The 20,327-nt window shown below is 41.5% G+C and overlaps 1 protein-coding gene across 1 annotated transcript in view; it reads left to right on the forward strand.

Moving 5' to 3' along the window:
• The first annotated feature begins 489 nt into the window (after positions 1-489).
• mcf2l2 (MCF.2 cell line derived transforming sequence-like 2) overlaps positions 490-20,327 on the forward strand; it is a 396,665-nt gene continuing 376,827 nt past the window's right edge. Inside the window, exons 1-2 of the mRNA XM_078563948.1 lie at positions 490-545; positions 653-892. Of these exons, the coding sequence (XP_078420074.1) occupies positions 814-892 (79 nt within the window). The 5' untranslated portion in view covers positions 490-545; positions 653-813. The remainder of the gene's footprint in view (positions 546-652; positions 893-20,327) is intronic.

Consider the following 20,327-nt stretch of genomic DNA (forward strand, 5'->3'; position numbering starts at 1 on the left):
CATTTCAGAAATGATCCCTCAAGGCTTTAGAGAAGGTAGCAGCTGCATCTCAGAGATTGCATTGCTAAGGTTTTTCACATTGATCTTCCTTGGAGACCATGCCTTTTGGGCCTTTACATATTTTGTCTGCTTGAGCTGTGGCAGATGGTGGTGTTACCATGTTGCTAATATTCAGAGTTTGACAGGGGAAGCAGCTGTCAATAGAAAATATTATTTAAAAAAGACTCATAAAAAGGATAATCCAAATGGATAACCAAAGACAATTAATGTGACAGGCTGACATGTGATTACGTGAGACTGAAAGGGTTATTTTTTAACGAGAAAGTAATTTTGGTCTAAATGTGAAGCAAAATGTTTAAATGAATTCAACTAAAGCTGTGGATCAATAATCTTTTTTATGCTATTCTAGTTCCAGTCCTATTGATCCATGACTCCAGGTTTTGATTTGAAATACGGTCACCCAGCATCTCCCTTGAGGCAGGTAGCTGCACAGTGATTTGCTGTTTAAGCCTGACTCGGTGTTAATAGAAATGAGCAGCAAGCAGGTTTGATACAGAATTTCATTAGCTTTGTCCTCACATTTCTAAAAATATCTGGATGTTGAGTTTCCATGGCCTAAAACTATATATATATATTTTTTTTTTTTAAAAAGGAAACGTTGAATATTACTGAAGATGCCAAAAAGGAATCAGAAATAGCTGCAACAGTACCGGTATCTTGAATGGAACATTGCTACTGGGAGTGGCACTTGCCTTTGTGTGTTTGAGAAGATTCTACGGGAGCAGCTGTAGGTTTGGTGCTGAACACTGTGAGATGCTTCTCTGTCTAAGGGAGGAAGAGATGTCACTTCAAGAACTCACACAGCGACTGGTCAATGTTATCACTCATGTCGGTAAGAAGCATTGTTTAAATTTTAAAATTTTATTTAGTCCTGTGTGAATGATATGTACTCAACAAGCAGACCAGCATATTTGAAGAATCCAGTTCAAATCTAATATGTATGATGAGATGATGGCTGTATAATCAGGTTTCAGCAAACACCGAAAATGGTAGAATTTGGGGAAAAGGGAAGGAAGATATTTGCTGAGAGGGTATAAAATATGCTTTGAATGACCTTAATAAGATCCAATCTGGCATCACAAAAAAACACATACCTAGGCAAATAATTTGTGGCTAATCACGAAAGCACTCTCCTGTCATTCCTGGCACCTTTGTTCCAATTCAGAAAAAGAAATATGAAGCAATTATGGCTGATATGCCTCTGTAAAATGAGTGAAAGGAGTTTGGGAAATCCTTGTTCTGTTACCAGTGAATAGTTTTGACTGAATAAAACTGCTTCAATTTCATTACGAATGCGTACCTACTCAACAATTCTGTTCTGAGAGGCCACAAGGAAAGACTACATGAAAGATAAATGTTACACAGGTGCATTTGACTGAGGTTATAGCGTGTTTGTGTACTTGGGGAGGGGTTAGATAGCTGATCCATGCTTGGTTTGAAACATGCCAAGTTCCTGGATAAATGATTTTTTTTCCTTTCCCTTAATGGACACTTACACACAAACAGAAAATAAAACATTGAATGTCAGTACTGTATTGTGCATTGTTTTCTTGTTCAATTTCCTTTGCAATACAAGTGATCCTAATTTTCTGCAAGTAATGGTTTGTACTTTATTCTATGTATTTGTTAAAGTTTAGATGTTAAATTATTCAATTTATATAGATGTTATTTGCCAAGCATCAGTACAGAAGAATATTGCAAAATAATTAACTTGATCGAAGTCTATGAATCATGAGTTTCCTTTTTTGCATCAGCAGTAAAAAGAGAACAATGGATAGTGGATAATAATCAGAAGGCAGTTACTCCAAGGGATTCAGATGATGTCATAAACCATGAGATTGAGTAATTTATAACTGTCCTTTGAATTTTAAGATTAGAATATAATCATGAAATCACTCAGTGGTATTCATTACACTTTATAACATTTATAATATTTCTCTTTGGTCACAAATGAGAATGAAAAGGTCAATGAAGTTTGCTATGCTTTATATGTGTACACATTTATTTGTTCCCTTTACAAACAAAGGAAAATATAGTTAACAATATTATGACAATTTTATCCAGTGGATTTTAATCTGTGTTTGAAATCATTTTTTGTAAACTGCAATTTGTAGTGTGTTCCATGTCTATTTTGTGTGATGATCATGCATATAAATTAATAATTTATCCATATTCTGATAAAGCTTACGCCCTGTAAATAACACGTAGTGAATTTACAAAGGAATTCCAGCTATCATCCAGTGATAGCTAGCCCATAAATCTATGGGGTATGCAGGCTTAACTCACTTTTTTTTTTCCCCCATAAGTAATAGCCTCATCAAATGTTTTGTTTCTAGCATATGTGATTGGCTTTGTGAGTCTAATGCAGGATTGTTAAGAATTGATACTGTGTAGTGCTTTATTATATGAAGAATTGACATTGCACATTTGTTGTTGCTGTTCTACTTTGCAGTCACATAACAGTTGGATTCAGTGTATGGGTGGAAGTAGGAAAAAAGGAACAAAATTCTTGAAATATTTCCAGGCAAGATAAATAACTGTACCTAATAGAAAGTGATTGTATGATGGAGCACGGTTTAAAAGGTAGCCATGATTGTCTCTGCAATGTCAACTGTGACTCAGTATTAGCACTCTCATCACTGAGTCAGATGGTTGCAGATTCAAGTCCCTTTGAACACTTGACTTGAACACCTATTCCAAGCTAACACTTCAGTTCGGTACCGAGGGTGCACTGCACTGCTGGGCAGAATTTAATGCCTTTCCCCATGGTGAGTTTCATGTCATGGGGCATTTAATCAGATAGGAGGGTGGTAGGTTGGGACCCCACCGCCTTCTTGTCTCCTCCCTGATTAAGTACGTGGCAGGAAGGACTGTGGACAGCCTTCCCACCCAGTCCTTGAGAACCTTAAATGGCAATTAATGCCCACTTAAGGGCTTCATCCTGGCACTGCTGGATGGGGGCTCACCATGTGAGGAGTGGGGGGGGGGGGTTCTCATTCAAAGGCACTCAGCGCCTGATTGAGAGACCCGGCATTGGGAATAGGGTTGCCCAATGAGAGAGCCACCCCTTGTCCTTGCTACTGACAACTCCCTCCCCATGACCCCACACCACGCCCACCCCCATCATTCACTTATGGCCTGGGATCCTGTGACGATACTTAGCCGCAAGTGGGTGTCATATTGGCAGCAACCACTGCCTCCTGGTGGTGCTGTTGTCCAATAGAGTTGCTGGCCTCTGGCCAGTAGTTCTCAGTGGACATTACATCCACACACACACACACACACACCCCCCCCCCCCCCCCTCCCCCCGCCACTTAGAGGTCTCCTGCCAGCTGGTGAGACCCCCGTTGCCTCCACTAAATCCAGCCCGCTGTCTTTGAATTGAGATGATAAATTGAGGTCAGGTGGATGCAAAAAACCCCAAGATACTATTTGAAAAAGAGTAGGGGAGGTATCCTGACCAGTATTTTTCTCTCGATCAATCACAGTAAAAAGATGATCTACTCATCTATTTCATTCAAAGCACTTCAATGGCTGTAAAATACTTTGGGATTTCCTGAGATTGTGGGAAGTACTCTATAAATACATTTCTTGCAATAAATGATTTGACAAATCATAATCCAACATAAATAAATCATTGATGTAAAAATGTTATTAGGAGAGCCAAGAAGACTACATGGGTTTAATAATGTCATTCTGCTTTAAATCAAACAAACTGCTGTAGTGCCAAGTCTGATTTCAATACTATAATTTTTTTATTTAGAAATTAAACCACATTTACATTTTTATGCATACTTAACCTTTCCTGACCAGAAATATTATACATTTATCTGGATTTAATTAAAAATTTGCAGGAATTTATGCAATAACTAGTTCTTAAAGTAAGGTTTGCAGAGAAGCTTTTGATAAATTTTGTGATATAATCTGAAATTGTAAAGGTGTTTGGGAGGGTTGATTAATTCAGAACTACTAGCTTTTTGCAAGTTGATACATTTTGAAAGGAAAAAGCAATCAGAATAATGGCTGGTGATTTTATTAAGTAATTTCATGATGCAACAATTTCCAGGGTTAACATTACTCTCTAATAGTGTGAATATTGTATTTCTAATAGATGCATTCAAGCAGGACCTTAGAGTCTTAAGGAGTTTGTAAAAAGTCTTCTGACGTAAATGTCAGAAGGGCTTGGTTAAGAAATTAAAGTGTAGTAACTATAGGAACATAGTATGTCAGTGTGTACAAATCATTTGTAATATGCATCAAATTACAGCGATTGTAGCAAGTTGTCGTGGGGTTTTACTTAGCTAGCTTTTTGCTTGTTTTTTTACACAGGCATATTCTACTGAATATCAAATTTCAAGTTGAATTTCTTTTTATATCAAAGTTGAAGAACTAATTCTTGGAAGAGTTATGAAGGATTCAAATAACTAATGATTCTAGTTGGTTTACTGTTGAATTATTGTTCACAATGTTAACCACCTGCTGGAATTATTCTCTTCGACATAGTAGTATTGGTTATCCTGCGGGTGGCTGAGTGACTATTTTGCCAAATATCTAACACCAGCTGGAAATTTCCAGCAATGGTGAAATTGGTGATGAATGCCATGAGTTAGGCCATCATGCACCCTCGTTCTCCAATGGTGAATTTACTCCAAACTTAACCGGAAAACTGACTTGAATTGGTCAGATCGAAGGTAATGGTAAATCAGGAAGCTCAGAATTGCACTATCACTCAATGGTAAGGTTGCCGCTGCATTAATATTTTCTCAATTTCTGAATTTTCAGAGCTAAGTAGCATTTAGATATTCAATATTTGATAGCAGTGGCTCCCCTTTTAAATTATAATGACTTGTTTCAAATCAGTATTCAAAAATGTATGTCTTTTGTGCATATCTGAACAATTAGTAGCAAGTTGTGAATCATTAGTCCACACAGTATTAAAATGAGTCACCCCTCATGTGAGTGCATAATCCCATGCCTTTGCTGTTTTACTCTTCAACAACCAGCAGTTGTAAGTGATGGAACAAAATGGTTAACGCTCTCTCCTGTGCCCAGAACTAATCATTGCAATCATTAGAAGACACCAGAGAATTTATTTAACAGAACTCTTCCAAGCAGTGAGAAAACTGATGCAAATAAAGAAGATTCTCAAGTGTCGCTTTTTGAATGGGCGATAATGGCTTTGGTGAATTGGTGCATAAGTCCCAGGAAATTATGGCATTGTGAGAATATTGGCAATACTCTCTAGTGCCATAATTTCCTGGGTCCTTTATGGCTGTGACAATGGTGTTCATCATAATTTTGCTGTTGCTATGGCAATATGGCTCAATAAATTCCTGGCCTATATGGCAGTTAAACCAATGGTTTAACAATAGGACCCTTGCGTTCTGAACTGGATATTACGCCTTTCACGTGCACACTTTCATTTTTTCATCCTTTTGAAGGAGAAATGAGAAACACTTGGTAAATTGTTAAGCTGCTTTATTTCAGAAGTAGCATAAAAATGTAAAAAGTAACAATCAAAGTAAATTCCACTTATTTATCTCAATTTCACACGTCTCTTCAAAAACGTAGGGGAAAATAAACCAGTTTCTTGTGTGGACTGACTTACTTCGGGTGTTACCTTTATTTTCAGTCTATGGGTGAAATCTTCCCACCTTTATTTACTGGAGTCAGGACGAAATGCAGGTCCTGAACCCATTGCTGATGCCTGACTGTCCACCATGCCATCTTACCAGAGGCAGCCAATAAAGAGACCGTCTCCAGGAGCGCCATCCAATTAAGGATGGAAGGCGGAACAGGCATCCAGTTAGCCCAATGTGTGGCCCTGCAGCAATGTCCTGCAGGTAGCCCCACCAAGAGAAGTGAGCACAGGTATGGCAGGCAGGTGAACATGAGGGCGCCTCAAGATGGAGGTGCCCATGGAAGATGTGTGTGGTTATTAAAATTATTTGTGACCACATCTGCCTGGCCATCATTGTGTAGGGAGTCCCCTCAGCAGGATGTAACTCAATTTCCCACTTAGTTCTAATCAATTGTTAGAAATTTAGGGTCTGCGATAGATACTCTTTCTAATATCACAGTATTGGTTATTCTCATAAATAGTTTAAGTATCTTATATATAGGGATGTGCCCATACTACCCCATATCCAAGCATATAATAGCGTGACTAAGGGGTGTAACAATAGGATTCTTTATTTCAGCGTGAACATAGAGAGTAACAGTCAAAGCAAAGTTTTACCATAGGTTAATCTCACTTTTCTCCTCAAAAACGTGGATATAAAATAATAAACCACATATTCTGCCCTTTCAGCGGCTGATTTATTTGCTTCTGGCATTACCTTTCTATTCAGACTACTTCTAAATGTAAAACATGATTTCCTAAACAGTTGAGCTTCCAGCTTTAGGTCTAGAGCATATGTGCCACTGTCTGTTGTTGAAAATTTGATGACGCATGTGACCCTTTGTTTCTTTCACCCCCAACTGAAACACTGAGTTCCACAACCTTCCCCCACCCCTTTGATTCACAAGTAGCCTGTCACTCACCACCTCTCCACACCACCTAGGATGTGAGTTTAAAGATCCCAACTCCCACTGTTCACAAGAAGTAAAGAGGTCTACCCTGGATAATGGCCTGGCTTTTCACCGACTTGGGAGCCATTTAAAAATGGCATGCAGGTCTCGATTCCGGGTTTACCGACCCCATTCCCGGACTGTCTAATTTTCAGAAGTGCCTTTAAAGGGTGCTGGCTGCTCCCTGTCAGAAGTCTGCATCTGGTACACCCAACCTGGCTGGATCCGTTGCGGAGATAGGTATCTCCTACTCCTCCGCAATTTTCTGGAGTCAGGTTAAGTTTTTAAAGAGTCCTGGTTCATGGCCCCTTAGAGGAATCAAGAAGGGACCTTTTAAAAGGTAAGTTCAAAAGATTTCCCTCATGCACCCTATGCCATGTTACGCCTTCCCACCCAACCTCTGTCTCCTTATGCCCTTTGACCCCATTGTACACAATTAAAATATGAGAACACCTGCTCCCCAGAGAAAACATTGTTTGTTTGACAGCTCAGGCTACCTGATCTCTGTGTTCAATTTCACAATGTTTGTTGACACAAGTTAGGTGGTTTCAAGGGTTTGTGGTTTGTGGGGCCTTTGAAACTTCAAAGGGCCTAGATGATTGACGCATTTTTATTAGCTTGGTCCAGGTTTTTTCAAGCATAAGAGAAAGTTCTCAAGTGATTACATTTTTTCAAAGCTTTGTTACACATCCCACTTTACACAATGATGTTCATTGGTTCTAGAAAGTATGCAGTGGGTCAATAGACATGGAAGAGCAGAGATTGGCATATGGGCATAAGGGGACATAGAGGGTTGGTGGAAGTGCAGAGCTTGACAGGGGGATTAAGGGAACCTAGGAGGTGGGTGGAAGGGCAGAGCTTGGCATGGGGGCATACAGGGACATAATGGGTGGGTGGAAGGGTGTTGTTTGGCATAGGGGCATGAGGGGACATGGGGGTGTGAGGAAGGGCAGAGCTTGGCGTAGGGAATATGAGAGGCCTAAGGGGTTGGGTGGGGGCATGAGGTGGTATGTATGTAGCATGGGGAGTGTTTGGAGGGTAAAGGGGGGGTGAGGGTTGGAGTGCCTTCGTGTTTTTGTTTCACTGGGACAAAGTCCCATGGCACTGCAGTGGGTCTTTTAAACAGGCGGCCTCAGCACCCGGCATCCCCTGTGGCTATCTCCACACTTCTTCCAGGCCCAACTCCAGCTTGCACCTGGCCCACAGCAATAAAGATCCTGCCTTTGCAGGAACTTTCTCCCGAGGAGCATAGGCCGATCCAGGAATTTTCCTGACTCCCTCTACCTGCCCCAAAGATGAAAATCTAGGCCAATGAGCCTGGGATGAGACAATTGATTTCACTTTATAGGTTGTAAATTTCAAAAACTAGGTGATGTGGCATCAATATAAATAATCAATCCCTGTAGCCTGTGCTGTGCTTTTTTAAAAGAGAGATTTAAGAAGAACATTTTTTTCCCCATTCAGTAGTCACTAGCCAGTGAGATGGTAACTAGAGGGCATAAATTTAATGTTGTCTTAAAAAAAAATGAATGGACAGGTGAGAAAAACCTTTCATATGGAGGGGATTATTAGAACATAAGGTACTTGATCAGAAACAGACATGGAAGTAGAATTCATAATAACTTTAAAGAGCAGGTAATTAATTGAAAATTAAAAATTTAAAACATGGTATGATGGTAGGAGAATGGGACCAAGTTATTGCTGTTTCAGAGAGCTCATGGTAGGATTTTCATTCTTGGGTCCTGGTTCGTCAGGGTAAAATGTGGGTTGGGAATCCACAAATGCTGGCGGCGGGACCCAGAGGCAGATGTTGGAGGAGGCGGCCGATTAAGTGGCCACCACCAGAAGCCCTGCCTAATTAAGGATGACAGGTCGGCTCCCAAGTCTGGAGGGCCAGTAGATGACCATCCAGCACTCGAAGTTTGGCAACCTCACTGTTGGAGATAGAAGATAGAAGATCAAGAGGGTGCCTCAACATAGAGGTACTTCAAGATGGAAGGGCCCTCCGAAGATTTTTCAATGCTCAAAAATAAAAAGTGGCCACAACCAGTCCATCATTGTGGGGTGGTGAAGGGGGGTTAGTGGTGGGAATTAATGGAGGCATCACTGGACTCCGGTCTGTTCCTGGGAGCCACCTGCATCCATTGGCCAAGATGCAGCCTTAGTGGAATGCCTGCCTGCTGTGTGCAAAGTTTCAGACAGCGTCAAGAGAATGCCTTTAATAACAACTTGGCCTAATTGGCTACCTGATATAGACAGAGGGTAACCATAACCCCTCACTGCCAAATCAGCCTCCTTCAAAATATGCTGGAGTCAGAAACTGTTGTAAGAATTGTTTGTTGTCTCACAGGGAGGCCTGGAGGTTGAACTTTAAGTGTTTATTAACAACTCATAACTATGTACATCTCCAACCCTGCATGGGTGCTGCCTCCATGCTGGCTTCTGCTAGACTACTACTATACTCAGTCTACTGTCATGTGATTCTCTTTACATCACATTGTGGGCGGTACTGTATCTCCTGTCCCACATTAACCATTTCTCTGCTGAACACCTTTAACTACAGAAACAAGCCAGTAGACAGGCACTTTGCAGCCTTCTGGACTTAACATTGAGTTCAACAACTTCAGATCATGAACTCTCTCCTCCATCCCCACCCCCTTTCCAATCCCCCTTTTTCCAATAATTTATAATTTTTTAAATATGTTTTTCTTTTCCCACCTATTTCCGTTATTTTTAAATTTATTTCCATCCATTGTTTTATCTCCACCTTTTAGCCTATTTCGATCCCTTCCCCCCACCCCCACTAGGGCTAGCTGTCACTTGCTCGTCCTGCTTTCTACCCTTTAATATCACCATTAGCACATTCCTTAGCTAATATCACCACCGTCAACACCCCTTTGTCCTTTTGTCTATGACATCTTTAGCAATCTCTTCTTTGCCTCCACCTATTACTGGCCCTCTATCCAGCTCTACCTGTCCCACCCCCCTCAACCAGCTTATATTTCACCTCATTTCTATATTTCCTTAGTTCTGATGAAGAGTCATACGGACTCGAAACGTTAACTGTATTACTCTCCGCAGATGCTGTCAGACCTGCTGAGTTTTTCCAGCTATTTTTATTTTCGTTTTTGTTGCAGTAGACAGGCTCGCCAACCGGAAGAGCGAATTTGCCGGTACATCTGCTTCCAAACCCACCTCCACACCTCTACAAAAATCCAGCTCATGGTGTCTGTCTTCTGTGTTGCTAAAAAAACTTCACATTAGAATATGTCCAAAATCTATGAAAACATTTTGAAAGATCTTTTGCACTAGCCCATTTTCCTCCAAATTGAGGTCTCCGAGATGTTACATGGTCCAGCAGAGTTCAAAGAAGGAATCTGGTATATGTGAGTTATACTCAGTTTGAAATTAAATTGCTTAACTACCCCCCTGGATGAGATTTCTCTTATTCCAGCAATTGTTAACTGCATGGAGATTTGCTGAGATAATGGTATATTGCTTTTCAAATAACAATGCACCTTCGGGAATATGATACAGTAGCTACTATAAATGTGCATTTGGCGCTCTGGTGCAACTTCACATTGAGGATACCCTCCACTATGTTATGTGGCACTACCACCATGCTAAATGGGATAGGTTTCGAACAGGTCTGGCAACTCAAATAACCTGCTGACTGACACTCAGTTTGGGTTCCGGCAGGGCCACTTAGCTCCTGACCTCATTACAGCCTTGGTCCAAATATGGACAGAAGAGGTGAGGTGAGAGTGACTGCCCTTGACATCAAGGCAGCATTTGGTCGAGTGTGGCATCATGGAGCCCTAGCAAAACTGAAGTCAATGGGAATCAGGGGGAAATCTCTCCACTGGCTGGAGTTTAAATAGTACAAAGGAACATGATTGTGGTTGTTGGAGGTCAATCATCTCAGTCCTGGGACATTGCTGCAGGAGTTCCTCAGGGTAATATCCTAGGCCCAACCATCTTCAGCTGCATCATCAATGACCTTCCTTCCATCATAGGGTCAGAAGTGGGGATGTTTGCTGCTGATTGAGCAATGTTCAGCACCATTTGTGGCTCCTCAGATATTGAAGCAGCCCATGTCCATATGAAGAAATGCCTGGACAACATTCAGGCTTGTGTTGATAAGTGGCAAGTAACATTTGCATCACACAAGTGCCAAACAATGACTATCTCAAACAAGAGAGAATCTAACCATCTCTTCTTGACATTCAATGGTATTACCATTGCTAAATCCCCCACTGTCGAAATCCTGGGGGGGTTACCATTGCCCAGAAACTTAATTGGGCCAACTATATCAACAATGTGGCTGTAAGAACAGGTCAGAGGCTGGGAATTCTGTGGAGAGTACCTCACCCCCTAACTCCTCAAAGCCTGTCCACCATCTATAAGGCACAAGTCAGGAGTGTGATGGAATACTCTCCACTTGCCTGGATGAGTGCAGTTCCAACAGCATTCAAGAAGCTTGACACCATCCGGGAGAAAACAACCTACTTGATTGGCACCCCATCCACCACCTTAAACATGCACTCCCTCCACTACTGACACACAATAGCAGTAGTGTGTACCATCTGCAAAATGCCCTGCAGGAACTCACCAAGGCTCCTATGATAACCCCTTCCAAACCCACGACCTCTATCATCTGCAATGACAAGAGCAGCAGATGCATGGGAACACCACCACCTGCAAGGTCCCCTCCAAGCCACATACTATCCTGACTTGGAACTATTTCACTGTTCCATCACTGCTGGGTCAAAATCCTGGAACTCCCTTCCTACCAGCACTGTGGATGTACCTACACCAGATGGACTGCAGCAATGCAAGAAGGCGGCTCACCATCACCTTCTCAAGGGCAATTAGGGATGGGCAACAAATGCTAGCCAGCATTTTAAAAAGATATTTAAAAATGTAAAGAAAGTATCATTTTTTCCAATATTGCTGTGGGATACTGTGAAGCAGGTTTGTGTGTGTGTGTGTGCGTGTGTGTGTGGTGCCTAATTTAATTAGACTGAACACAGACTGCAAGTTTTAAACCATCAAAGGGATTATGTGTAAAAGCAGGCATTTTGAAGTGAAATGGACGAGTTAAGGTGGGATACCAGTAAATACAACATGAATAGGAATTTGCATTAGGAGATAAATGAGGAGTGAATTTTTAGCTATTGAATTTCAAAGTGGGAAACAGAAGTTTTACAACTGGCAAAGATCATAAATAAATAAAGCAAAGTTATTACGCATATTTTTTCAGGAAGTGGTGGCCATAAAGACAACATGAAAGATTTTAGATTCTGGGAAAGGTAACTTCCAAAAGACGGTTAAGAGCAATGGGTTTAAAGATAAAAGTGGAAAAATGTATTTAAGGAAAGATTGAAAGCTGTATGAGGTGTGTGGCCATGTGATCTTGAATGGAGTGTGAACACAGTCTTGTGAAGGAAGCAGCTTCTAGCCAACCCAGAGAAGTGTCTGGTTGGTCCAGAAAGCAAGGTTTTGTTACAAGCCTTGGATTTCCATTGTCGAGTGAGAGGGAGAGAGAAGCTTGTGAAATATATCCCTTATAGCAACAGTGGGTGCCTTGCTATTATTACTGAATGTTTTATAGATTAAGAATCTATGGGGACTGTTGCCTGGAAAAGGGTGTTTATTTGTGAATCTAGTTAAGTAGAAATCTTTTGCGATATGCTATGACTAAAGTTTAACTATTTAAATGTAATCTTGTGTGTTTAAGTTTTTTTTTTGTTAATAAATGTTTTAATGTAATATTCAAAATCTCCAAAAATGGTAATTGAATCTTTGCTTTTGACCTCAGTAAACCATACCTTCTCATAATAAAACTACAAATTGCAAATCGTTGTGTTAACTTGGCCCAATTTCCCATTGGGATTTGGTCATCCTGGCAATTACCATCTGCCATATCATAACAAAAAGTAAACAAAATAGTTCCTGGGCAGGATTAAAACTATTTTTTAGATCGACATAAATGTTTGAAATACTGTTCAATAATAATTTAAAATAGAATCATAGGGTAAATCTTCCAATTCCGCCAGCAGCGGCAAGCTTGGTGAGTGGGGGAACTTAATTTCATGGGAGGCCAAAAATCAGTTTCCTATCGACAGGATGAACTTTAGCAATTAAGTTCTTGGGACTTTAAAGGCGGGTTAAAGGCAGGCCGAGCTTCCCAACGAACAATGCCAGGAAGCCCTTTTGCATGCATTAGCATGTCATGCATGCTCATTGAAAGGTCAGTTCACTGGAATTAAGTTCCCCCTCCAAATTATGTTCCTTGCCAGCAAGAAATCTGAATGTTCACATTCATTAATGCACATAATTGGCATGCACCTGGTGAGGTAGACTTCTTCCATGATTAATGGTGAGTTGTCACTGCATTATCCTCTTTGGTGAGCCTCTGTAAATACCAGGTTATGGTTGAGAATGAGTGGTGACAGTGCAAGTTGCATGAAGGATGACCAACTAAGGGTTAATGGGGAAGGATGGAGTAGTGGCCGGGCAAAGGTGGAAGGGACAGTGCAGGCTGTCTGGTGCCCTTTAAATATTGTGCCCAGGCCTTCGACCTCATGAGGTAACAGCAGGGACAGTGACTTCCTCCCTGCCCCTGTCGCAAGAATCGGCAAGCTCCTCGTGGATACATATGTAAGGAGCTGAACGATGCAAGATGACATGTGGTCAACCATCCCGCCCCAACCCCCCACCCCAGCAGAAATCATTCTATTTCCATTCCCACTGCTGAACTTAGATTTCAGAATGGAAGATTCTGACCATAGAATCTTATAGTATGGAAGGAGGCCAGTTGTGCCTGTGTTAATTATTTGAAAAAGCTGTATATTTAGACCTGCAATCCAGCTCTTCCTTGCAACACTGTAAATTAGTCCTATTCAAGTGCATGCCCAATTGTCTTTTGAAAGTTCCTAAGGAACAGTTCAGGTAGTGTTCCAGATCTCAACAACTCTCTGTGTTAATTAATTTCTGCTCACTTATGTTAAGCCTATGTGCTCTGGTTACTCACCCATTTGCCAGGGGAAATGGTTTCTCCTCACAATTACATACCCAAGTTACCACCATTCCTTTAATCCCGCATGTTTCTATTTTCCACATATCTGTTATATGGCACTTTGTCAAATGCGTTTTGAAGGTTGATATATACATTTACTGCACTACTTTCATCAACCCTGTCTCTCTTCATCAAAATAACTTAATCATGTTAGTCAGGTTTGAGATAGTGAAATATGGCAATAAAAAGTGCCCTGCAAATCTACCAAAAAGATTTGATTAGCTTTAATTATCAGGGTGAGAGGCTAAACAAGAAATAATAGGTTTAAAGTTAAGTAAGTATTCTCTTTAAGATTTTAGGGTTTCAAGTTATAAAACTCTTCTAATTAAAAGCTCTAAGTTCTGAATTCTTAATATCTAACACTACGGTCTCAGCTGTACCTTACCTAACAAGTTACGAATAACTTATATTTATGAACTAAGTAGAATTTATTAAGCAAGATTTTACATGTACTTAACAAAAAACAGTGAAGACAACATGGAAGGTCCTAATCCTTCAAGTTCCTAGGATTATTTGAGCATTGCCAGCACAGGCAATGTCTTTCTCTTCTTCTGCCTCTGAAGTGATGCTGAACTGTGTCCAGAAGAATCATATCACAGAAGCCATGGTAAAGCTGTGTCAATAATGATTCCAACTTTCCAACTTTTATCCTCACTTCTCATCATTCTGGAATATCTTATTTGGAAATAGTCCAAACTCACTTCTTCCATTAGCTTAGGGTGTGAGCCACCTGGTGTCATCCCACCTCTATAACTAGAGTCATGTACACTAAAGACAAATGTTCATCCCTTTTCTCCTGGGTCCCCAGAATTACATTTCATTGTAAACAAATAACATGGGCAGGATTTTATGTCCCGCGGCCGGGTGGGCGTGTGCTCAACCCGATCGGGCGTAATATCACGCGCGGTGACGATGGGCAAATGTCCCGACGTAATTGTGCACTTGCCGGCCGAGAGTCGGCAGCACGCCCGTCGACAAATAAGAGGCCTTTTAAGGCCCTTAAGCAGGTAATTGATTTTTATTTTTCACTGCCCATCCAACCGTTCGGTTGGCAGGCTGGCGAATCGGCCAGGTGGCCTTTGGATTTTTTTATGAAACCTTATCCACGGGCGGGATGAGGTTTCCAAAAGTAATTTTAAAAAATAAACATTTTTAAGCATCATTTTAAACATGTCCCTCTTCATGTGATTGAGTCACATGTGGGGACATGTTTCTCTCATTTTTAAAATGTTTATTATTGTGTCCACAGTTCTTCAGCTCCCTCAGGCAGCTCTGTACCCTCAGGGATCTTTCAGCGCATGCTTCCCCACACATGCGCAGACTTCTGCGCTTGCACTCCTCCCGTCCCCCACCCCAGCAGCTGAGCTCCTCAGTGCATGCTTCAGGCTGGCTGGCCATTAATTTGCCAGCCAGCATGAAATCGCAGTCGGGGCCTGATCGTGAGGGCGGACTGTTTTGCGGCCACTCCCAGGCCCGTCCGCCACACCCGCCTGACGACCGGAAAATCCTGCCCCACATTTCCTTCAGATAAAGAGCCATTAAGAACAAATGTTAAAAACACTTCCTACCATAATGTCGGAAAAGAAAGAAAAGTTTCCCTCTAATAACCGTAGATATGGTTAACCAATCAAAGATTAGAGTTAGAATGACACTAAGTTCAAGCTACTTTTCAGCCACTTCTTCAAACGTGGAACAGCTGAATCCAGCCTCTTGGTAAAAGCCATAAAACCATTAAGTGTAGTTTCTCTCAAGCAACGGCCTTCCGGTTCCCCAACTAGCAGAAATTCAAACTGAAGCATTTAATAAGTGGTTAACAAAATCCTTAGATGTTACATCAGACCAACAGCAAACCCTAAAAATTAGTAGTATTATCAAAATCTTACATCCCATTGTATGTTTTACATTTTCTGTCAGACATATTTGTTGGGAAAGGTTTTACATCCCTCTGGTGACTGGAGCTAAGATGATGCATCACTTTTAAGATAGTTGGTTTGTGGTACTAGCTAGTTAATTTTCAACGCACATTACCCTAGGCAAAACATTTAGTAATATAGATGTTGCTTAAAAGGCTTTCAAACCAGGTTATCTAGGAAATAACTAATTGCTAATTAATTTGCACAAAAACTATTTTTTTTCGCCAATAAGAATAACTAAGAGTCAAATGCTTCCAGGTTGCTGGACCTACTCTTTCTTTTCTGTTCCATGTAAACAGCTTGTTTGCTGATAATGAAAGCCAAACTCAGTGAATTGTGTTTTTCACCAATATCTAACCAGGAGGTACAGTCTAACTGAAACAGCGAGAAGAAATTACAGAATCAAATGCATGAGCGGGCAGAAGTTTGGCAGATGCAATTTAATGCAGAGAAGAGTAAAGTATTGCAAATAGCAAGAACAGACGCACATGTACTGCATGAATGGTGTTCAAATAGCTAAGAGTGAAGTTGAAAGTTTAAGTTGAAAGAGACAGAGTAACGTTCAACAAATTCAGCCAATACTGAGCAGCAAGCAACAAAGCCAACAGAATTTTGAACCAAAAACAGAAAATGCTGGAAAAACTCAGCACGTCTAACAGCATCTGTGGAGAGAAAGACAGAGTTAACATTTTGAGTCTGGATGACTCTTCAGAGCTAAAGAGAAGTAAAAATGTGATGAAATTTATACTGTTTAAGGGAGGTGTTGCTGGTGAAGCTGGATAGAAGGCCAGCGGTAGGTAGAGGCAAAGGAGAGATTGACAAAGATGTCATGGACAAAAGGACAAAGGGGTGTTAATGGTAGTGATACTGGCTAAAGGAGGTGCTAGTGGTGGCATTAAGGTCAGAAAGCAGAATGTGGTAATAGCAGGACAAGGGCAAGCACTCTGGAAAGAACAACATGAACAAGTGACAGATGGCCCTAGTGGGGCTGGGGTGGGGGGAGGGGACGGTGGTGGGTAAAAAGACTGGAAATAGGATAAAAGGTGGATAAAATAATGAATAAAAATGAAAATAAAAATAAGTGGATAAAAAATAAAAATTAAAAGCTAAAAATGAATTTTGAAAAATATTCAATATTCTTCCATCCTTTTTTATTCCCTTTTTTCAATATTCATTTTCATTTTTAAATTATTTTTTATCCACTTATTTTCATTTATTTTCATTTTTATTCATTGTTTTATCCCCACCTTTTATCCCATTTCAGATCTTTTTTTCCACCACCCCACCCCCACTAGGGCCATCTGTCACTTGTTCATATTGTTCTTTCCATAGTGCTTACTCTTGTCCTGCTATTACCACATTCTGCTTTCTGCCCTTAATGCCACCACTAGCACCTTCTTTAGCAAGTATCACTACCATTAACACCCCTTTGACCTTTAGTTCGTCAATCTCTCCTTTGCCTCCACCTATTGCTGGCCTTCTATCCAGCTTCACCTGCAAACCACCCCCCACCTCCCCCCCCCTGCCTAAACAGTATAAATTTCATCACGTTTTTACTTCCCTTTAGCTTTGAAGAAGAGTCATCCGGACTCAAATTGTTAACTCTGTCTTTCTCTCCACAGGTGCTGTTAGACCTGCTGAGCTTTTCCAGCATTTTCTGTTTTTGTTTCAGATTTCCAGCATCCACAGTACTTTGCTTTTATCGTAGAATTTTGAACCACATAGTCGAAATAGTAAAATGTAAGTCAAAAAAAACATGCTCAAATGTACAATGCCCTGTGGTGCCAACCTTGGCTTGGTGGCACCACTCATGTTTTAATCAGTGGATTCAAGCCCCACTGCACAGTTCTGAGCACATAATTTAGGTTTTAGTACATAAGACCATAAGACATAGGAGCAGAAATTAGGCCATTCGGCCCATCGAGTCTGATCCGCCATTCGATCATGGCTGATAAGTTTCTCAACCCCATTCTCCCACCTTCTCCCAGTAACCTTTGATCCCCTTACCAATCAAGAACCTATCTATCTCGGTCTTAAATACACTCAATGACCTGGCCTCCACAGCCTTCTGTGGCAATGAATTCCATAGATTCACCACTCTCTGGCTAAAGAAGTTTCTCCTCATCTCTGTTCTAAAAGGTCTTCCCTTTACTCTGAGGCTGTGCCTCGGGTCCTAGTCTCTCCTACTAATGGAAACATCTTCCCCACGTCCACTCTATCCAGGCCTTTCAGTATTCTGTAAGTTTCAATCAGATCCCCCCTCCTCATCCTTCTAAACTCCATCGAGTATAGACCCAGAGTCCTCAAACGTTCCTCATATGTTAAGCCTTTCATTCCTGGGATCATTCTCGTGAACCTCCTCTGGACCCTCTCCAGGTCCAGCACATCCTTCCTGAGATATGGGGCCCAAATTTGCTCACAATATTCTAAATGTGGTCTGACCAGAACCTTATAAAGCCTCAGCAGCACATCCCTGCTTTTATATTCTAGTCCTCTCGAAATAAATGCCAACATTGCACTTGCCTTCCTAACTACCGACTCAGCCTGCAAGTTAACCTTAAGAGAATCCTGGACTAGGACTCCCAAGTCCCTTTGCACTCCAGATTTCTGAATTCTCTTCCCATTTAGAAAATAGTCTATGCCTATATTCTTCCTACCAAAGTGCATGACCTCACACTTCCCCACATTGTATTCCATCTGCCACTTCTTGGCCCATTCTCCTAACGTGTCCAAATCCTTCTGCAGTCTCCCTGCCTCCTCAATACTACCTGTCCCTCCACCTATCTTTGTATCATTTGCAAACTTAGTCAGGATGCCCTCGGTTCCTTCATCGAGATCATTAACGTATAAAGTGAAAAGTTGCGGTCCCAACACTGACCTCTGCGGAACTCCACTAGTCACCAGCTGCCATCTGGAGAAGGACCCCCTTATCCCCATTCCCTTCCTCCTGCCAGACAGCCAATCTTCTATCCATGCTAGTACCTTGCCTCTAACACCATGGGCTCTTATCTTACTGAGCAGCCTCCTGTGCGGCACCTTGTCAAAGGCCTTCTGGAAGTCCAAGTAGATAACAACCATTGGCTCTCCTAAATCTAACCTACTCATTACCTCCTCAAAGAATTCTAACAGATTTGGCAGGCATGACCTCCCCTTGATGAAACCATGCTGACTTTGCCCTATTTTACCATGCATTTCCAAGTATTCTGAAATCTCATCCTTAATAATGGACTCTAAAATCTTACCAACGACTGAATCAGTCTGTAATTACCCGTCTTTTGCTTCACTCCCTTCTTAAACAGGGGAGGTTACATTAGAGATTTTCCAGTCCTCTGGGACCCTCCCTGACTCCAGTGATTCCTGAAAGATCACCACTAACGCCTCCACTATCTCTACAGCTATCTCCTTCAGAACTCTGGGGTGTAATTCATCTGGTCCAGGTGATTTATCCACCTTCAGACCTTTCAGTTTTCCTAGCACCTTCTCCTTGGTAATAGCCACCAAACTCACCTCTGCCCCCGGCGCTCTTGAACTTTGGGGATGTTACTTGTGTCTTCCACCGTGAAGACTGACGCAAAGTACCTATTCAGTTCCTCCGCCATTTCTTTGTTCCCCACTACTACTCCAGCGGCCGAATGTCCACTTTTTCCTCTCTCTTACCCTTTATATATCTAAATAAACTCTTGCAATCATCTTTTATATTACTGGCTAGTTTACCCTCATATTTAATCTTCTCCGTCCTTATTTCTTTTTTAGTTGTCCTCTGTTGGTCTTTGTAGGCTTCCCAATCCCCTGGTTTCCCACTGCTCTTCGCCGCATTGTATGCTTTCTCTTTAGCTTTTATGCTGTCCCTGACTTCCCTTGTCAGCCATGGTTGCCTCGTCCTCCCTTTAGTATGCTTCTTCTTCCTAGGGATGAATTTTTGCTGTGTCTCCCAAATTACTCCCAAAAACTCCTGCCATTGCTGTTCCACTGTCTTTCCTGCTAGGCTCATCTCCCAGTCAATTCTGGCCAGCTCCTCCCTCATGCCTCTGTAGTTGCCTTTATTCAACTGTAATACTGTTACATCTGATTCCAGCTTTTTCCTCTCAAATTGCAGGGTAAATTCTATCATATTATGGTCACTTCCTCCTAAGGGTTCCTTCACCTTAAACTCCCTTATCAAATCTGCCTCATTACACATCACTAAATCTAGAATTGCCTGTTCCCTAGTGGGCTCCACCTCAAGCTGTTCCAAAAAGCCATCTGGTAGACATTCCACAAATTTCTTTTCTTGGGATCCACTACCAACCTGATTTTCCCAGTCTACCTGCATATTGAAACCCCCCATGATCACTGTAACCTTGCCTTTCTTACACACCTTTTCTATCTCCTGGTGTATCTTGTGCCCCACAATCTGATTACTGTTCGGAGGTCTGTATGTAACTCCCATTATGGTTTTTTCACCTTTGCGGTTCCTCAACTCTACCCACACAGATTCTACATCATCTGACCCTACGTCATTTCTTGCTATCGATTTAATTTCATTTCTTACTAACAAAGCAATCCCACCCCCTCTGCCAAGCTGCCTATCTTTTCTATAGGATGTATATCCTTGGATATTTAGCTCCCAGTCCTGATCCCCTTGCAGCCATGTCACCGTGATGCCCACCACATCATACCTGCCAATTTCAATCTGCGCCACAAGCTCATTTACCTTATTTCGT

This window comes from Cetorhinus maximus, chromosome 19 (genome assembly GCF_964194155.1).
Source record: "Cetorhinus maximus chromosome 19, sCetMax3.hap1.1, whole genome shotgun sequence".
In the NCBI taxonomy this organism is placed as follows: domain Eukaryota; kingdom Metazoa; phylum Chordata; class Chondrichthyes; order Lamniformes; family Cetorhinidae; genus Cetorhinus; species Cetorhinus maximus.